The sequence below is a fragment of the Anser anser genome, assembly GCF_964211835.1.
Source record: "Anser anser genome assembly, chromosome: 19".
Taxonomy (NCBI): domain Eukaryota; kingdom Metazoa; phylum Chordata; class Aves; order Anseriformes; family Anatidae; genus Anser; species Anser anser.
In genome coordinates, this window is record NC_139740.1 from 3,964,703 (window position 1) to 3,984,175 (window position 19,473).

The following is a 19,473-nucleotide window of genomic DNA, read 5'->3' on the forward strand; positions in this document are numbered from 1 at the left end:
AATGCCAATAGATAGCTAGGTGAGATGGATTTCCTGTAATCTCAGACTCATCATATGATACCTGTTACTCACAATAGCAAACAGTGAACTAACAAGAGGTCTGTGTGGGCTGAAGGAATGTTCCTGTCTACAGAGAGCGCTGTAGCTCATACTAATTAGGTGGTGCACAGCTGGAGACGTGTGCTCTGACCCAAGCAATCTGTAGGCACAGACTTTGGCTTTTCTTATCTGCAAAGAACCTACCTGTACCAAAACAGCAGCACTGTGTGAAAGCCATGAACAGAAATGTCAGTGGGACATCTCAGTGTTCAGGGTGTGAACTGTTCCCTGCCATCCCTGAAGGACTTAAGATTGATTCTCAGAGGAAAGCAGAAGGGGCAAGAATCCCTGAGGAGATGCCCTTCAGGCACGTGGAGCCCCCAAGCAGAAACGTATTCTCTTTCTGATGAACAGCCAGCCCCCACACCAGCTGGGGAAAGCGGCAGCTCTAAGGCAGCAGGGTGAAGCTTTCTTGAAGACCAGCGTCCTTATCTGAAGAACGGTAATTGTCCCCATGCCTAGGACAAAGAGACCCACTTTTTCTCTTTCCCCTTCAAAAAGTTTTAGTTAGACCTGAGTTTCTCTGTCTCAAAGCTTAACAGAGAAGTGCAGACCAAACCTAACACCGGGCCCTCCTGCTCGCCGTGGAGCTCTGACAGCTTTAAAGCCCCTGCTGCGCAGTGCCCGGGTGAATGAATGCGCAGTGCCCGGCTGAGGACTCCTCTCTGTGTCTGCCCTGGTCTTCAGCTCTCCTTTGGCCACTTGCAGCAGCTGGAGACAGCGACCACAGTTTGGTGGGCTACCAGAGGAAGCTCCCACCCTGTGATCTGCTGCTGTGACTCCCTGAGGGCTGTCTGAGTGCTTGCCGGAGGGGCAGCGGTTGCAGGTGGGAAACGGTCACCTCTCCATACCCACATCAGGAAACACCGAGCAGCGCCCAGCGAGCTATGCACCGCAGGCAAGTCCTCAGCAGCATCTGCTCACGCTGCTGTGTTTGGACTCTGCTGCCTCAGCCACGGACCACCTCAATTTGTCACTGTCACCCACAATCATTTTGTTCACTGACACCGAACCAGCCTGATGGAAAAATGAAGCCATGGTTTATTTAGCAAGACTTAAGGGTGTCCTTCTAGTTTTAAGTTTGGAAACAAAAGTTCCAAGTAAAACAAATATAAAACTCAATCTCGGTCTGTGTGCAACTACTGTAGTCCTTTCTGGTTGTTTAACCTCTCATACTCTGGAGACATGAGACAAACCACAGCCAGTAGACCTGATGCTTCAGACCGCACTGCAAAATACTACAGCTGTGGTCTTCTCAAGACAATTTACAGCACCACTGAGCAGTGCTTAGCCCGGTTCCCACCACTACATGCTACTGCCTCCTTTTCCCCCTCAGCTTTCCCTCAATCCCCTCTTTTTTTTTTTTTCTTGTTTTCAAAAAGGAAAGATGGATAGTGAGCCCTCTTACACTTCTATACTGGGGCTTACCAGCTTTATTCCAATTTAGCGTGATATAACCCAGTTTTGTTCTCCAACTTTTACTTCCTTCCCAACCTTAAAGATTTTAGCATTCACTCATCCTGATTCCTGCAATAATCTGAGCAACCAAGTACAGTGAGAATGGAGCACTGCCCTATTTTGCAAATGAAACAATATAAAAAAGCATTAACTGTATAGCTGTTTTATGAGCACATAATCTTTTGTAAGTGATTAGCTTTCTGTCTCATATGATATATGAGGACATGTTAATAACGGACACAACTGAGCCAGGAACAAGTTCTTTTGGGCAAACTACAAGACCAAGTTTTTCTTTCCCAGCTTTGGCCAGGGCTCAGTGCGACGTTCGGTCCAACTGGCTGCCCCAAGCAGCCGTGACTGACTGCCCCGACAGCTGCCAGTGGCCGTGCGGGAAGTGAAGTCCCTCTCCTCTCGAGCTGGATTCGTGAATATTTGTACTAGCACCCCACTCATGGCACCCATGCTCTGGTCCTTGCATCCATTACTTTAGTAGTAAGTCCTGAGAGCATCCATTGGAGCCATTGGCTACTGAAAGGCACCCGAGAAGGATACTTCAATTAGGTATTCCTCTCGCAAACCTTCCCATTTGCCTTTTTTTCAGCTTTGGCAGTGCATAAATGTGACATCTAATTCAGGCTTCCAGTATTCAGCTGGTCTCTGCTGCTGCAAGCAAGGAATTTCATCGCTGCTCAGGGTTTGCCTGCCCTAACTGATGCCCGTTACTCCACTGGTGCCAATGGGAAGAGGCAGCAGGGCTTCAGAAAGGGGTTCACCTCATTGTAGGGCTTATGTCAGAGTTGCTCTCTGATGAAGCCTGTACGTGTTCCCTGGCCATGTACCCTTATTTCTCGTGTTTCTATCCGGGGGCAGCATCACAGAGCCTCTCATGAGCCCGCAGATTTGAAAAAGCACATTCCTCTTCCAGACAACTCACCTCACCATTCTCCAGCCCAGCATTTTATTTCACAGGTATAATTCTTTAGCATAATAAATAAATAAATAAATAAATAAATAAAATTATAGGGTTCACTGGCCTCTGTGTGAAAATCAGAGAGAAAAGAAACCCTTCTGACTTTTCAGGGAAATTATTTTGTCCCCAGCAGTAAAGGAGCCTTCATGAGAACACGGTCACCTGGTTCTGTCTCCATAGGGTGGTGGCACACTGCAGCAAAACCTTCCTAATAGTCACCACAACAAGGCAGTGAAACTAGCCACTGCCCTCAGCCATGGGCACTACCCACAAATAGGGGAGCACGTCGAGTCCTGCAGGTTGTGGAGCAGCCAGAGCTCCCACTGGCTTCCTTCAGAAGCTTCCCCAGAAGGAACCATTAGCAAAACCTCCTCTGATCTCTGGGTGGCACAGGCCAGGAAACGCCACCCAGAAACTTCTGTGTGAGGCTGAACAGCTTGTGACTGAATGAGGGCATATCTTTGAGGCACACATCCAGTTGCAACTGAAAGATGAGAAGTGAAAGGGAAGGGAAGCCTACTACATCCCACTTAACAAAGATGGTCAGCAACCATCAAGGCATTGTTTTGACAATTATTGATATATGAAGCATTAAACCAATCAGAGTAATATCTTTACCTAAGAGGCTTGCATCCTTATTTCTCTGGGGAAATCAAGGCAAAGAACAGTCAAGTGATTTGAGCAAGTTCCCCAGAAGCAGAAACCAGAAAAACATTTGTGTGTCCCAGTTCCAAGGCCAAGGCAAGCCGGTGTCCTTTAGCTCCTGGGATACCATCTAGGTCACCTTCCACACTTTGTTCTTGGCACAAGCCTACAGTTCACCTGAGTGAAAAAGGTGGCCTCCATTAGGTGGATTTCTTCCTTCCCAGCTGCTGTGTGCAGAGAGCCCAATTATGCTTTATAGCATGTGTGTTTGGTTGGAAATACACAATGTTCTGAGCTTAATGCAAGCATTTTGGTACGAGCTGAATTTATACCTCACTGATTCTGAATTTTTAAAATGCCTAGAGAGAACAGCCACTCTGTTCAGCAAAACCCTTAAAGAATCATCACCACTGATCCTTGCACTGCTCTGCTCTATTTGATTGCCTTTTAAATACATTTATTATCCTAATTTGAGTTTTCAAAATCTGCTATGGTAAAGTGTGATGTTCTGCTGACTTCTAACATGCCACTGCCACAACCACCTCAGAAAAGAGAGCGGGAAAGCAGCACTTACCTGGGTTACTTTTGGCGGTGCGCACAGGGGTGTAATGGTTTTTGGAAGATGTCCTGACTGGGGTGTTTTCTTTGGGGGAGGTATCTATGGCCGAGATAGTCTCTCTTTCACAGTGTGCTATTGGGATTGGTCCCTGCTGCCTTAAGATGTCAGCCAGAGCCCTGGGGAGAGAGGGAAAAAAAGAAAAAAACATTTTCACAAAGCAGCCAGAATTGCATTCAGCATTTTCACTTCCACAGTCACTGTATAAAACCAGCAGTACTTGGATTTCTACCATAAGAAAAAAAAAAAAAAAACAACAAAACAAAACAAAAAAAAATATGGCTTAAAAGCTCAGTGTCTTTTTGTCTTTTTTTTTTTTTTTCTGTGCATGTGTCTACTGCATGAATTTGCAGGTTTGCCTAGCTATTGTTTACTAATTTATTTTACCCCAGGGTAATGTCATCTCTCCATCACTGTCTTTGCTGTCAGCAAGAGTGCAGATGGACTGCTCTCCACAACACACAGCCCTGTCTTCACAAAGAGTCACCACGGAACTCAGCAGAGCCCTAAGACTCCGACACTGTGAGCTTATAACGGTTTCACCAAAACCGCCCTGCACACATCAAATTTCTTCAGGACTGAATCAGATGAGCAGTCCAGTCCCCATGCTTCTTAAATCCTTGCTTTTTCTGCTAGAAGCTCAATACACAGCAGTGATGGGAGTGGGTTTCTTAAAAGAGAACCAGCAGTCCATAAGAAAAGGACTAAAAATATTTTCATGGGTTAATGTCAATACAGCCATTAGCCTATCTTTAGCTTTTGGTCCATTAGAGACTTCTTTAACGGTTCTGAGGTCTCACTGCTATTCCCCATGAAAAGAAATGTCACAGAATTCAGCTGCATCCAATGTTTTCCCCTTGGATGAGTGGAGACTCAAATATTTTTTCCTCTGTGAATATCACGGACACAGTGGAACAATTACAGCGTGAAATGCACTGATTTTCTTAGTGCAGCTACAAGCTATCTCTTGAGCCATAGGAAAAGGGGTGGCTCGTGTGGATTATAAGGGACAGCAGCGATTTAAAGATGATGGAGTTTGAAAGGTTCCTTTCTCTTGGCAGAAGGAATCTGCCTAATGTCACCTCGGGTACCAAGAAAGATGTAAGGAGGAGAAATTCCTTCATTGCATATTGATGAGAATGATGATGGTGTTGCTCATATCTCCTCGCATTTCTTAAATGCCATATTTTTGGTCTTTTATATGAGAAATAGTTTGGGACCTGAGTCCATTCCATTTTCCAAATCATTTCCTTTACAGACTGCCATCCTTGTACATAATGAATTGCAACACTAATGCGCTCTACAGAAGAACCTCTTGGAAGACCTCAGAGGCTCCAGAGCAGGAATACATTAGTTCACACCCACCCTGCACAGCGTAAGAATATTTTTTTAACGTTATTTGATTATTTACCATTTGTACAGAGGACATAGAGGCTATACCCACTTACACAATGTGTATACATGCACACATACAATATATATGGAGTAAAGATGTTGTCATGTGCAGGCACATGACAGCACAGATCCCTGCCCTACACGATACTGCACGGTTCCCTCCCCTTGAGGGGATCCATTCAGCCACCAGTAGGTAGACCCGACGGCTTTTCTAGGCAAATACCTCCCCACTGCGGTACTGATTTTGCTGACTGGGGAGGATGTGGGAAGTTAACAAGGTCTATTTGGCATCAGGATCCAGTACACCCCTTTGGAGACAACGCATTTTCTAAAGACGGTAGGTTGGCAGAACTGAGCCCTTAGTACATATCTCCAAGATATATTAAGCAACAGATGACCATTTAATGGTATGTGCAGTTCAGAAATGCTAAGAGTCATTTTTCAATCACGCAGACTGTGTTAGGACCATTATTTACTAGCCCATAGAGGCTTGTGCTCATTTTGAGCACTTGCAGAAGACACTCTTGGTGTCAAGAGTACAATCACTTAGAGCACAGAGGAAGATGACAGCGTGGATAGCACTAAAACACTATATACCACTTAGCTTAATATAATAAGAGCCAGCTGGGCAGGAAAGGACAGGTCATTCAGAAGGGGCTGTGTAAGGTGAGGAACGCAGAGGCAGTACAGAAAACTCAAAGACGTGGAAATGGAGTTGGAAGTATGGTGGGATAGAGATGGCAGAGCACAGGCCAGCGCTCCCGGGAGCTGAGTTTGCTTAACCTGACCAGAACAGGCCAAGAGAGGATCCACGGCCCTATAATGGGGAGCTGTGGAGAAAATGGAACCAAACTGTTTTGGAGGTGCACAGCAAAATGACAAGAGGGAAGTAGCACAGGTTGCAGTAAGGGAACCTCTTCTTACTTATAAATGAAAACAAAGCCACAGTGGGGTTGTAAAACACTGAAACGGGGAACCAGAGAGGCTGAGGGATCTTCATGCTTGGAGATTTTCAAATTCAGCTGGATAAGGCCCCGAACAGTCTCATCTAGCATTGAAGTTGGCCTTGCTTTAAGTAGATGGCAGGACAAGGGACCTCCAGAGATCCCTTCCAACCTAAATTCTGCTACAATGCTGAGTTCACACCTCACACTGCAGGTCACCTTTTTTCTTCTGACTCTGTTCTCTTCTACCATTATTGATCTCTGACTGAGGTTTGATACAGTCCTAAGAACTACCTTTCTTGCCTCCTGTGCGGACAGTTTGCCTCCATTCACTAAAAATAACTGAGGCAATTAAAGGGACTATGTTTTAATAGGACTGGAGCCAGCCAGCCTCTCAGACTCTATCTACCTGAGAGGCGAACCCTGAACCTGCTGCCCTCCATGAGGGCAAACCACGTCTGGGTAATATTTCAGTTTGCAACCAGTTCCCCATAAAGCTCTGCTTGGTAACACACAGGAGCTGAACCCACTGGTACTCAGCACCAGCACAAGCACAGCTCAGATGCTAAAACTGAGTTTACTCCCTTCTTTGTTTTTCCTCCTGGAGGCGCAGCGACAAGAGCTACTCTCTGGGTTAGGTGTTGGTCAGAACATGACATGGAAATGCTTTCTAGCCAGGTGCCAGCCACATGGCAGGGAGGAGACTGTTACCCTCAGGAGCACTGAGGTTATCACGGGTGATACTCAGGAAAGTGATGTCTGCTATGTCAGGCTACACGTGAGATAAATTGAACATAACCATCAAAAGCAAGGCATAGCTCGTAAGTGTATGGGACTAAAATAATGTGAGTTCAACCATGCCGAAGGTATATATCTCTAAGCACACCAGTAAGGACACAGTTGTGTGTCCTGATTGCTCACTCTTAGTCCTCTTCTTTAATGTTTATGAAGAAAAATACACTGTCCAGCACCAGCAGAACAAAACACTACACGTGGAGGTGAGAGTCAAACTTGGATCAAACTGGTTAGCTCCTTGCCAATTCAATCACATCTCTTTGTGGGATCCAGTTTATTTCCATAAAGCACAGAGGGCTGAATCCCACGTTGGTGGAAGGTCAGTCACGCTTACCGAGGAAGGATTTGGTCAGCATGAGCTTTTCAGGTACACCTATCTAATCATCCACTGAAAAAGCTTCAGGGTAAAGCTTCGAGCAGGGTAATAAAGTCACTGGAAATATTTGGGTCTTGCATGTGCAGCCATTTGGGTGTAATTAGTCTCAGTGATGTCAACAGCATCCTACTCACCTGCCCCAGGCTACAAGGCACTCCAGAAATCGTTCTAAGACGACATGCGTTTTATCTCAGGGAAACAAACCTCACTTGCAAGAATGCGTTACCTGTGGCAGCAGGTGGAGTGGCCAGAGCTGCGTAACTGTGCAATCATACCCTGAGATAACAATTTACGACAGTGTTTTCATTAACCTCATTTAAGTGAGAACACTAAAGCCTCTTTCCATGTAAACCCAGAACAGAGGTACTGACATCAGGGACGTTATCCCAGACCAGTGCTGGACTAGCAGCGCAGAAAAAGACCCAGTGATGTCTTGTAAGGCATCCCAGGTCCCAGACAGCTCGGCGGGTAAGGAGCTTGTGTAACTTCAGACTAGTTCTTAGGGGAGAAACACAGTGGGACAAACACAAGGACCTTAGTGCAAAGAAACAGTCGTGGCCATTTTCAAAAGGGGAAGAAAATGGCTTGTTGGAAATTCAAAGGGACAAAGGGGATGGTGTAAGCAGGAGGGCAGCAAGGCTGGTTGTTAGCTGGGATCCTGATGCTGAAGGATGCAATCAGCAGACAAACAGAGAAAAGAGTGAGGGCAAGCTGGGAGAGGGGCAATGGCAGCGGGTAATGGAAAAAGAAAACAGAACAAGGAGAAAGTGAGGAGAAAGGGTGATAAAATGTAGGAAACAGACAGGAAGTAACCACGTTGAAGAACAGGTAGGGTCCAGCAGATATGTGGAGGATACTGATGTGGGCTGGGGCAGAGGAGCCTCTTTGTGCAACAGGGGAGTAAATTGCCAATAAAGCTTCTGCAGGCTCAAGGGAGATGATCCTTCCTCTCTACTCAGCTCTGGTGAGACACACCTGGAGGGCTGCGTCCAGTGCTGGGCTCCCCGGGGACATCCTCGAGCAGGCCCAGTGAAGGCTCACAAAACCAGTGAAGGCTCACAAAACCAGTGAAGGGCTTAAAGCACCTCCTGTATGGGCGAGAGGCTGTGCGAGCTGGGCCTGTTCGGCCTGGAGAAAGCTCGGGGCCCTCATCAATGTGTGCCAACACCCAGACCGGGGGTGTAAAGGAGGAGCCAGGCTCTTCTCAGCTGTGTCCGGTGACTGGACAAGAGGTAATGCACACAAACTGGAATACAGGAAACTCCATTCACACACAAGGAAAACTGTTTTGTGCTAAGGGTGACAAAACACTGAAACACGTTTCCCAGCCTGACGGAGTCTCCATCCCTGGTGACATTCAAAACCCAACTGGCCCTGGCTGTAGGCAACCTCCTGTAGCTGGTCCTGCTTTGAGTCTGGACTAAATCCCCCAGAAGCACCTCCAGCCTCAGCGATTTTGTGAATTTCATGCAGCCAACCCGGACCATCCCACAGGAGGATGCAGACCCATGACCCCACAACGAAATGGGCTCAAAACACAGCAGAGGGAATTCCCTCTAGGAAGCAGATCCCGATCCTTCTGGACCCACCCTAAAACAACAACTCCAGTGGGGTGTCCTCAGGCTGGGCAACGGCACTGAGAGCAGGCCCAGGCTGAGAGACAGGTCCTACAGGAACCTGGAAACCCTCCCATCTTCCACAGGCACCACCACCGCAGCTTCCTGGCTTCAGCAACACCGGTGTGGTGATTTGCTTGTCTCCTGCACCCCTGGGGAGGAATTCCTTGCTCTCAAGTGCTCTGTGCACTGAAGGAGAAAGGATTTGCTTGAGGTCACTGAGAAAGCTTGGGACAGGGCTGGGACCACAGCCCCCAGTTTCCCAGCTGAGCGCCCTGTCCACTAACCAAGGACGCTCCACCTGAACACACACATCCAGCTATCCCTGGATGCTGGTCAGGTTTTTGCAGGACATATCTGTGGAAATGCAGAACTCATGTCAGAGCCTCAGGGACAGCACCGTGCACGCAAGAGAGAAGGATTGCATTTGACGGGCTACCTCCAGTGCACAAACAACCCTCCCCTTTTGGAGTGGGGGGGGGGGGGGGAGCAGGTCCTAGTTAGACGGGGAGAAGCAAAAAGCTGAAACAGGAAGGAATGGTTATTTTAAGAGTTGAGTTTGCCACACTTCAGCATTTGCCTCTGAAAAGAGCTCTGAGAGACAGCATAGAGCCTGCCCTGCTATCTGCCTTATTTTACTTAATCTTGGGGCTACACATCGTCATGGGAAGTGCATGTCAAACCCTTCAGCTAACAGCGTCCTGAGGTGTGGCATCGCTTCCTGGATGACTATAATAAAGTAAGATACATTATTTGGTAGAGACTCTGATCTGCAGAAGGAAGAACAGCCCCTGCCTCAGCTGGACAGACATCAGGCAGCAGAAGGGGAAAAGAGGAGGGAGTATGGTGCAGAGGCAATGCTCATCTGCAGAGGCTGAAGGACCTTGTGGCTGGAGGGAAGAAAAACTTGCAGTGGCTGCAGAGGATCAGCTCGCTTAAGCACATGCTGCCCATTCACCAACCCTGCCACGAAACTTAACCTCTTGTCTTCATTACCAGTGAGGTAACAGCAGGCTGGAGGAGTGCTGTCCTTCACCACAGTATTTTTAGAAAGTGGTGTCCTGTTTTCCCAATATCCACAGGTTTTCAGCACCAACTGATAGTGTGAGCATAGACACAGGTCTCCCTTCTACTGAAGACATGGGGAGCTTTGCTGGCAACTCCAGAAGGCCAGGATGTCATCTGTGGGAAATCAGAATGGAGAAGAGAACTCTGCAGATGGTGGACAGGAAAAGGGATTGACTGTTTTCAGCAGTGCAGATTGTACACTCACAAATTCAGTCAAGTGCCTTCTGAAAATCCCCTCTCTTGGGGATCTGACTTCCTCACGTGGGGGCAAGGAGGGGGGGGTGTTAGAAAACAGAATTGCCTATTCCAAGTCCCTGTGAATTTGGGGAAGAATAGAAAAAGAATGACCGAATGGATCTGGCAGAACGCAACAAAAAGAGCAATGTCTGGCTGAGCTAAAAGCCTGCTAAAAGCATAGCTGTGATGGAGTTTGTGGCAGAACTCCAATCGACTTCAGCATGGCCAGGATTTCACTACAAAGTCCTTAAAAAAAGAGTGAGGTTAAAGACTCCCTGGTGCCCTCTTACTAACCCAGAAAAAAAAGGCAGTTCGGCTGTGAGAGGTGGTTTGTCCAGCTAGGAGCCAGATCACCTGCAAGCGATGGGTGATCTTTGATCTTACCACCAGGAGGATGGGGCATTTACTGATTACACAGCAATGCCTGAGAAACCACTGCAAAGCGATACATGGAGGGACACATGGGGATGCTGCTGCCAACAAACCCTGAAGATGCAGACCTGGAGGGCTGGAAGTAGTTCTGCCCCCTCAGACACTGCCTCTGAAGGTGCAGGGGCTGGGCAGCGTGCTATAGACACACAAGTCCCAGATCAGCAAAAGAGATAACTGGTCTCTGCATTGAGAAGTGAAAGTATCTGCAACTTCTGAGAAGGGTTTCTGGGGAGGAACTCTGGAAATGGTCATTTGCAGTAACTCGAGGGGGCACATGGCAGATGCCTGAGTATGTCTGTGAGTGTATGTATGTGCACAGGAATGGGTGAACACATATGTGGCGTTACGAAGGAGAAGGATTTAAGCATGAGGACACCCAAGAGCAAAGCATTTAAGTTCCTGCACTCAGTAAAGCTAAGGAAGTTTTCTTTCTTAAAAATAAATGTAAGAAGGACAAGTCAGATGTCTTCTGAAAAACAACTATCTATGAAGCTTCTGGAATTTAGGCCATCTTTAATAAAAAATTTCACTGAAAACTTAACTACAAACATACTAGGGGCCGGATCCTTATTCCCGTTTATGACAAAAGAATGAGGCCGGACTTATTCCTGGTGAACTCAAAGCTAACACAGAAGTGATGTAATTACATTATAGATCTGCATCCACTGTATGGAGGTAGGTATGTGGAACATACCCTTCTGCTGAAACAGAAGAGGCATAGGAGTTATATTGAAACAAGAACACAAGTTTCGCTGTGAGCTCATCGTATCTCCTGTCTTTAAATGTGAGGTGGAATCAGCAACAGGAAAATAAAGCTCCTGTCTTTGGGACAGGTTCTTCATTCTGTATCTAGGATATTAAATGCCAGCAGTGCTTAAACTGAACACATTACTCAAGCAGTTTACATCTCTAGCATTAACATACACATTGATTAAGTCCAGCTCTTATTGTGACGTGGGCAAGGAATTTGCTACAATCACTGAACAACAACGGATAGTACAAAAACCTTCGGGAAGTGACACATTGGGTCCAAAGAGAAAGACTGTTATGCAAAGCTTTTGTCACTAAAAAGTAAAAATTGAAGCTTCCTGACTTGGTGCCAGCCTTCCCCGGCTTCATCCAGAGCACAAGGGCGAGCCTGGTGAAGCGGCGTGCCCGGGAAAGCAGGCTTGGGTGCTGGAAAGCGCTGGGAGCAGTGCTGTTGTACAGAAAAGGAACTCAGCACTCATCCTGGTTGGAGAAAGAAGGTAAAATAAAAATAGTAGGTATTCCAGAATGATGAAAATCTACAGGAATTAGGCCTGGTACAGTTTTACAGTGTGCTATTGTTTGTGCTCGTGCGTCTGCATGCACAAAGCCAACGAGAGCATTTGGTGGATGTGCAGCACTTTGAAAGACAGGCCAGTTGTTCTGCACACAGAAGCAGTTTCCTGCACAAGGCGTCTATTTTGCACCAAAGCCTATGTTGTAGGTACAACTAAAGGACTTTAAACTTACTGATGCAGCCTCTGCTTTCTCTAAAAGTTCCTGTCATTGCAACAAAGGAGACTGGGGCAAGGGCCAAAGCCCAGCAAATTATTTGTTGTGAAAGAATTTCAGGCTTATCTGCCTGGGTAATGAGATATTTGAGACCTCAGCACAATACAGAGCACCCAGATCTAAGGAAATACAGATTGCCCATGCGAGTAGGGGCAAAGGCAGGCAAAAAAACACCATGATCTGGTTTTCCTGATAAGGTTTAGATCTTCTTATGTGAAACAGAAGTTTTAAAAGGCTTCTGATCTCCAAAGACACAGAGATCAACTGGTAGTTAAGGATATGAGACTAAAAGAAAACAAGTTCAGAGCTGGGCTGGATTCCCTTGGCACTTTGTGATGGAGGGTTACTAATAGAGGAAGTTAATTAGAAAGCAGAAAAATATCAAATATATGAGAAACAGAGACGCTGAAAGGATTCAATGGAGGGAGCATGGTTTTTAAAAGCAGCCTCTCTTACTGGGAGAAGTTCAAAAAGAAAAGAGAAAACTCAGGGGCAGCCAGAGTCTCCGTGCTGTTACCAAAGGCTTTCCAAAGCAGATTTCGTGTGGAAAGCACGGCAAAACCCAGTTACCAAACTGTGACCAGTGCTTCAGACCAAGGCTTCCCCAGTACATGTAAGTGAAGCAAACAAAAGGAGGGGTTGTCCAGGTACACCACACATAGGCGCACATATCCTGCCCTGGCTGGGCTCGCTGGGAAGGGGCAGCCCATCACTGTCAAACAGCAGAAGGCTCGGGGCTTCTCCCCGCCGGGAGCTACAGCAGCTACACAAGGCGGTGCTGGCTGGAAGCAGGACTAGTCATGGGCACCTGCTCTGAGGCAACACGACCGAGACTCAGAAACATCAGGAACAACGGATACAAAGCAGGGCAAGGAGCAGCTGAAAGGGACGTGAGCGAGTCGGTTGAATGAGACAGAGTGGAGTAAAAATAAGCAGAGCATAAAAACAAATCAGCAGAAAGAACAAGAAAACAATGACAGAATCACAGAAATAATTTTCTCCATGCAATCCCCATGGCCAGACGTGTGCTCGCAGCACTCTCCCTGCCCTGGGGAGGTACGAGGTCTGATTGCTTGGCTCGAGCAACGCATGGCAGTGGAGAGGAGAGCTGGATGAGCCAGCTGTGACCGCGATTCACAAAACTAAGCCAAGAGACAGGTAGCTGTGACAAGATCCACTGTTTGTAAAGAGGGCTGAAACCAGCTACCCTCCAGTGACTCCTCTGGCAACCACAGGGTCCGAGAGCCGTGGTGAGGGGCACCCTGCAGGAAGAGAAAACCTCCTGTATTTAAGCTTTGTGCAAAACCGTGCACACCACGTTCCTGGGTCTGTGGACAAACAGATCCATTGCCTCCAGTTCCTGTTGAAATTCAGAGCTGCAGAGTGAAAATGGCAAGAAACGGATCAATTTAACAACCGGGGCCTGCTTGGGAAAAGGATGTTCATTTATAGAGACAGTCACTGTTGTTATTCACAGAGCGGAGGATGCGCGGGCAGGGACTGAAGAAAAGAGGAGCACAAATATCTTTCCTCTTTGCAGCAACAAAGACGCCCTGGGAGCAGGGGACCGCGAAGCGCTCCGAGCAGAAGGCGCCTGTGTCCCTTCTCCCTTTCAAAAGCCAGAACATTCATCACACACACGCCGTGCTTGGACGGAGCCAGCGAGCGGCCTTTTAGCAGAGCACAGAGCTCATTTGCTGGGAAAAATCCCAGCGCTGCTTCTCACAGCTACGCAAGAACAGCTGGGCTTCCACCGCCGCCCTGGGGCCACCACTGCCACTAGCTCTCTCTGGCTCGCAAGCAAAGGCTTCGGCTGTCCATGCGGCAAGCAATCAGTAACATTTCCAACCCTAGCTGTAAACTATAAACAGTTTTCCAATTTGTGCATTCCTAACTGAGCAATGAGTGCAATGGTTCCTGCTGCTGAGGGCTAAATAGGGGTCACAGAGTGACAGTACTAACAGTGAATCATTTATGTACTGTAGCGCGGGGATTTAGGGCCATGACCACGGGAGGAAAATATTCTGGGTCGCCCCTCCTTGCTACAGAACATAACCAGCTTTGAAAACAAATAGCTGATATTCCTCGTTCACTGCACAAGATTCCCTAACTCGTTCCTGCACTGAAAATAAAGCAAATAGTCTGCTCACTTAAGAAATGCTTGAGGAAAAAAAAAAAATGACAAACTGACAAAAACAAACCTGCAATCAGAGATTAAGAGCAGGCAAAGCATTGCTCGGTATAACTCTCAGAAATCAGCCCCAATTTCTCTCTGGAGCCCAGCATGCATCAGTTCCGGCTGTGTAACTCCAGAGCAAGATCCAGACAAGAGGCAGTCACATATGGTCAGGCTGAAAGATCCTATAATCATCAAAAAAAATCAGCCGCGTTTAAAACGTTCCAAGTGTTTCTGTAAAATATGAATATTTTAGCTCCTGTTTTTCAAAGCACTTCCACTTACTGCTCTTACAAATGAACCTAAGTATCAGTTCCTGGCGCTGCTCTGCCCGGGATCACAGCAGTGCCTCTGCTTTAAAGGTGCGTGGTGGTGCCTGAAAGCAGGAGCGGATCTTCAGCTCTGAAATGCACACGCATATCGCAGCGCACAGTCGGCCTTTCATTCCACATGAGAGTGACGGTTCTCCTGTGGATTTGTTAACTCTCCTTTCTATCAAAAGACAGAAAAATGAGCCCTGCCTCCATCAAAACGTTCCTTCTAACGGAGTTAATAAGGATTTTCTGTAAAAGCTGGATGAGAAGGTAGCAGAGAAGCAGCATCTACACACAGCTCTGCTAACCGACCATTTACGATGAAATGAAATTTAAAGCAGGATCTTGCTTATGCTGAAGTGCAGGGGGGTCTTGCTTAATCTTCCCCGTGTGTAGGATACTGCTCGCGAGGGGCTGTTTCTAGGACAGTGAGGATTTCTGTTTAAACTCTTGCTCTCCTCATCTCAGAGGTTTTGGTGGGATGCACACGGAGATTTAACGCACGTGTCATCCCTACAGTGAATTATTCTGGATGTTACACTTAACTCCAATTGACACAGCCTCAAACAGATATAAATATCTGACTACGTTCTGGTTTTCTCTTTCCCTGTTACTCAGCAGCAGTTCTCAGAAGCAAACAAAGACAAACCATTCCACTCCGCACATTTACATTCTGCTTAGAGCACAGATAGCATTATTCCTCAGATAGTGCAGACCCTGTCTGCTGGAAATGCACTTCATAATATTTAAACCATCGTGCAATGTTGATCAAGTTCAGGTAACAGAGCTCTGAAAGGTATAATCTTTTACCAGCTACCATATTATAGAAGTCAATCAATTCCTTAAAATGCACCGAAAGTCAAGCTTTCCAAGCACTCAATCTGCCATTCATACTTCTACACACAGGTGAATCATTTCACCAGAACTTATCTAAATAAAGAAAAGCAAGCATCAAAGAAATGAAAACATCAGGAATAATTCAGACAAGTCTGGCAACACTGTCTCTGATTTCAAAGGAGCCAACCCCATAGCTCACTGGAGCTAGAGCAGAAGTAACATATGGGCACGCGAGCCAGATCTCCAAATTTAGTGTGAAGATAATGCACAGGCAAAGTTGCCTTGAAGCCAAATGAGCTGGACAGTTGGGGAACTAGCCCTTAGTTAAGAAAATACTTAAAAGAGCCCATTTTCTGACTATGCTGTTTTCAGGACCCGCACAGACACAGGTGACTAAAGAGTTATTACAGTATTTCTAACATTGCAAAGTTATTTTCTTGCAGTGATGGGGTTTGTGGTGGAATACATGGGCCAAACCCTCAGCAAGTGTAAAGCAGCATTACTTTTTGGCTTCACTGAGGAAACGGCAATTTACACCAGCCAGCACCCCCGTGTGTGTAGGCTTATAAAGCAAGAAGTCTAAATAAAACACATCTTCCCAAATAAATAAAAACTGCGTCATTCACCTCTTTTTTCAGTGTAAAAAGCTAAAATTCTTCCCCTCAGACTCTGTTGACTGCGTTTGAAGTTCAGTCTCAAAAATACGATCCAAGGTTTTACTTGTTTTGATTAAAAGTTCTTAATTAAAATAATTTCTATGGAACATCATCTACAAGATGCAAGGACTTTTCTCACTGATGTGCTCACAGCTGTTCTTATAAAGAAGCTCCTCGACAATTTATGTTCAAACATGGGAACCTCCTGGATTCCCAGCACTCTAGAAGTACACACCATTTGAAGGGACTTGAATGTGAGCTGAGAACGTACATGTGTTTGTCCAAAAGGAGAAGTACAATGGAAGCCCGAGCTTTTGCTTTTAAACAGGCTTTTCTCTGACACATCAAAAGAGTTTTCTCTTATTAAAAATGTTAAAACAGCAACGAGGAAAGGATATCAAACTACTTCCCTAGCAGTCAGGCAGAAAGGACTATGAGCTTGAGTTATCTGATTTAAAGGGGAAAAAGAGAGAGAGAGAAAAAAGCAATGGAAGAAAAAGCACACTCCCTGCTACCACTGCTTTCCCTAATACCCCTGGGGCTGCCTGGCAAAAGACACTTGGTGGGAGGACGCAGAGAAACTGCCTGCACGTTTCCTCAACTTCTCCCCAGCTGCCCCGCGGGTGCTGCTCCTAAGGCCTAAAGGGTGGGACCCATGGGGTTGGGGACCCCCGGAGCCCCCCTGGGGCCAGCAGCGGTGGTGCTGAGGGGAGTGGCGGAGGGCAGGGGAAAGTGCCCCCCGGCTGGGGGGAGCTGAGGGGGGCACCGGGACGGGTCCCTGGGATTGAAGCTGGAGGGGTTTGGGAGGAATGGGTCAAGGGGTGAGGTGGTGCCTGGACAGACAGTGCCAAGGGGGGGGCCCTGGATGGATGGTAAAAGGGAAAATCCTTCGTTGTGTGGCGCCAAGAGGGAACTCTTGGACAGCCCACGCAAAGGGGAAAACCTGGGGTGAGTGGCTCAAGGGGAGACCCTCGAAAGCGACAGTGCCATGGAAGATCACCTGGCCACGACGGGCAAAAGGGGAGCCCTTAGACAGCCAGTGGAAAGCAGAAATGCTCGGAAGGGTGGCGCAAGGGGGAAACTCATGGCCAGGCAGTGGCCATGAGTCAAAGCCTTGGACACATAGTTCGGAGGGGTGCCCCTCGGACAGGTAGTACTGTTGGGGAACCCTCGGACAGCCAGTGCGAAAGGGGAACGCTCGGACGGCTGGCTCAAAGGGGAAATGCTTGGACTGGTGGGGCAAAGGGGAAACTCTTTGACAGGCTGCGCAGATGGGAAGACCTCCGACCGCTGGTTGAGAGAAGGAACAGCGGAACGGGTAGTGCAATGGGGGAACCCTTAGCCAGACAGCGCAAAGGGAAAACTCTTGGGCAGGCAGCGCAGCGGGGGAACCTTCGGGCAAAGGGGCGTCCCTAGACGGCAGCGGGGGGGAGGACGGCATCGCACCTGTGTATGTTCATCTCCCGGGGCGGGCGCCGCGCCTTGTCGTAGGCCACCTTGGCGAAGACGCCGGCGATGAGCACGAAGGCGATGGCCCCGCACGAGATGTAGACGGTGGCGTTGGTGCTGTCCTTGTCCGGGTCGTACTTGTCGGCGTCCCCGTCGGCGCCGTTGCTGCCGTCGGCGGGCAGCGCGCCGCTGGCGGTGGTGGGGTGGGCCCACTCGGGGCTCTTGTAGTTGCGGCACAGGCTCTGGTTGAGCTTCTCGGCGCGCTTGTTGCAGCAGAAGCGGTAGAAGCAGGTGCCGCAGCAGTAGCGGAAGCCCGTCAGGCTGTTGTTGCACTCGAACTCCTTGTCCCACTGCCCGCTCACGTCGTAGTACCCCCAGCACGTCTCGTGCGCCGGGGCCGAGCCCCCGCCGCCGCCCCCGCCGCCGGGGGGCGTCCTGCCCTTACCGCGCCCGGGCAGCGCCGTGGGGGCGGCCGCCGCCGGGCCCGCCAGCGTCTGGTTGAGCGGCTCCTTGCCCGGCCTGGGGGTCCGCCGCGGCGCCGCCGCCCCCTGGGTCCGGTTGCCCTTGGCGCGGGGGGGCCCGGCCGCCTGCGCGGCCGGCGGCGGGGCCGGGAGCTGCAGGGCGAGCAGCAGCAGGAGCAGCGGCGGCAGCAGGTGCCGCGGCCCCATGGCGGGGCGAGGCGGGGGCCGGGGGGCGGCGGCGGCGGCGGCGGGGGGCGGCCGGGGGGCGGCGGCGGGCGGCGGGCGGGGGGGGGGGGCGCGGGGCTCAGCGGCCGCGGCGCTGCCCCATGGGGCGCGGGGGCGCCGCTGCCGCTGCCGCGGGGGGCTCCTCAGCGGCGGCCGCCCGGCGCCGGGCGCTTCATGCCGGCGGAGCCCGGCGGAGCCCGGCGGGGCGCGGCTGGAGGCGGCGGGGTCCCGCGCGGGCCGGCGCTGCTCCGGCGAGGGGCTGCGAGAGACGGGGAGAGGGTCAGAGCGCGCCGCGCCCCGGGCAGCCCGGCCCGCCCCCGCCCGCCCCCCGCCCACGGCCTTACCATGCCGGAGCGGGACCGCAGCGCGGCCGCGAGCAGCAGGCGGGCTGCCCGCGCTCCGTGCCGAGCCGAGCCGTGCCGAGCCGCTCCGGATTAAGCCCGCCCACCGGCGCCGAGCCCGCTCCTTACATCACTCCGGGCCGGCGTCACCGCACGCCGACGGGCCGGGTCCGAGCCCCCCCCCGAGCCCCCCGGCCCGCCCGGGGCACCGCGCACCCCCCACCCCCCCCCGCCCCGCCGCCGCCGGGGCCCCGGGTGCGGGCTGGGGTCGCCGTGCCCGCGGGGCTGTGCGGGGTCTGGGCCCCGCGGGGCTGTGCGCGGTGCCCGTGGGCTCGGGGGGCTGCGGGAGGGGAGGGGAGGGGGGGACACGGCCCCGCCGGGCTGTGCCGTCCCTGTGGGCGTGCACGGGACGGCGGTGACCAGAGGGGCGTGCAGGGGGTGTGGGTGTGCAGTCCGTGTGTCCCTAGAAGTGTGTGCGCCGGGTGTTCAGGTGTGAGGTTACAGTCCCCGCAAGTGCAGGCAGGGAACGCGGTCGTCCCTGCAAAAGTCTGAGGGCTACGTAGACCCTGTAGGTGTGTATGGGTTCTAGGGACCCCGGGGACAGACGCATTGTTACGTTCTCTGCTGGAGTGAGTGGGATGTGGGGCCCGTAAGTGTGTGTGAGCAGGCCCTATAAACGCGTACAGGTTGTTTGCGTGGAGCCCTACAGACAGGCGTGGGCTGCCGGGGCCGATGGAGCCCGGGGGTCCGAGCAGGACTGCCCCAGGCAGCTCAGGGGCAGAGCTCCGTCACCTCCTCTGGAGGTCTCTGTCCCGGGGCAGTGC

At 50.1% G+C, this 19,473-nt stretch overlaps 1 protein-coding gene across 4 annotated transcripts in view; it reads right to left on the minus strand.

The window, feature by feature from the left end:
• Positions 1-18,325, minus strand: part of SHISA6 (shisa family member 6) — a 252,827-nt gene extending 234,502 nt beyond the window's left edge. For all 4 annotated transcript variants that reach the window (XM_083804851.1, XM_083804850.1, XM_083804849.1 and 1 more), the window contains exons 1-2: positions 17,620-18,325; positions 3,747-3,907 (exon numbers count right to left, since the gene is read on the minus strand). In XM_083804851.1, coding sequence (XP_083660977.1) covers positions 3,747-3,907; positions 17,620-18,290 — 832 coding nt within the window. In that variant the 5' untranslated portion in view covers positions 18,291-18,325. The remainder of the gene's footprint in view (positions 1-3,746; positions 3,908-17,619) is intronic.
• Between the last annotated feature and the right edge of the window lie 1,148 nt (positions 18,326-19,473).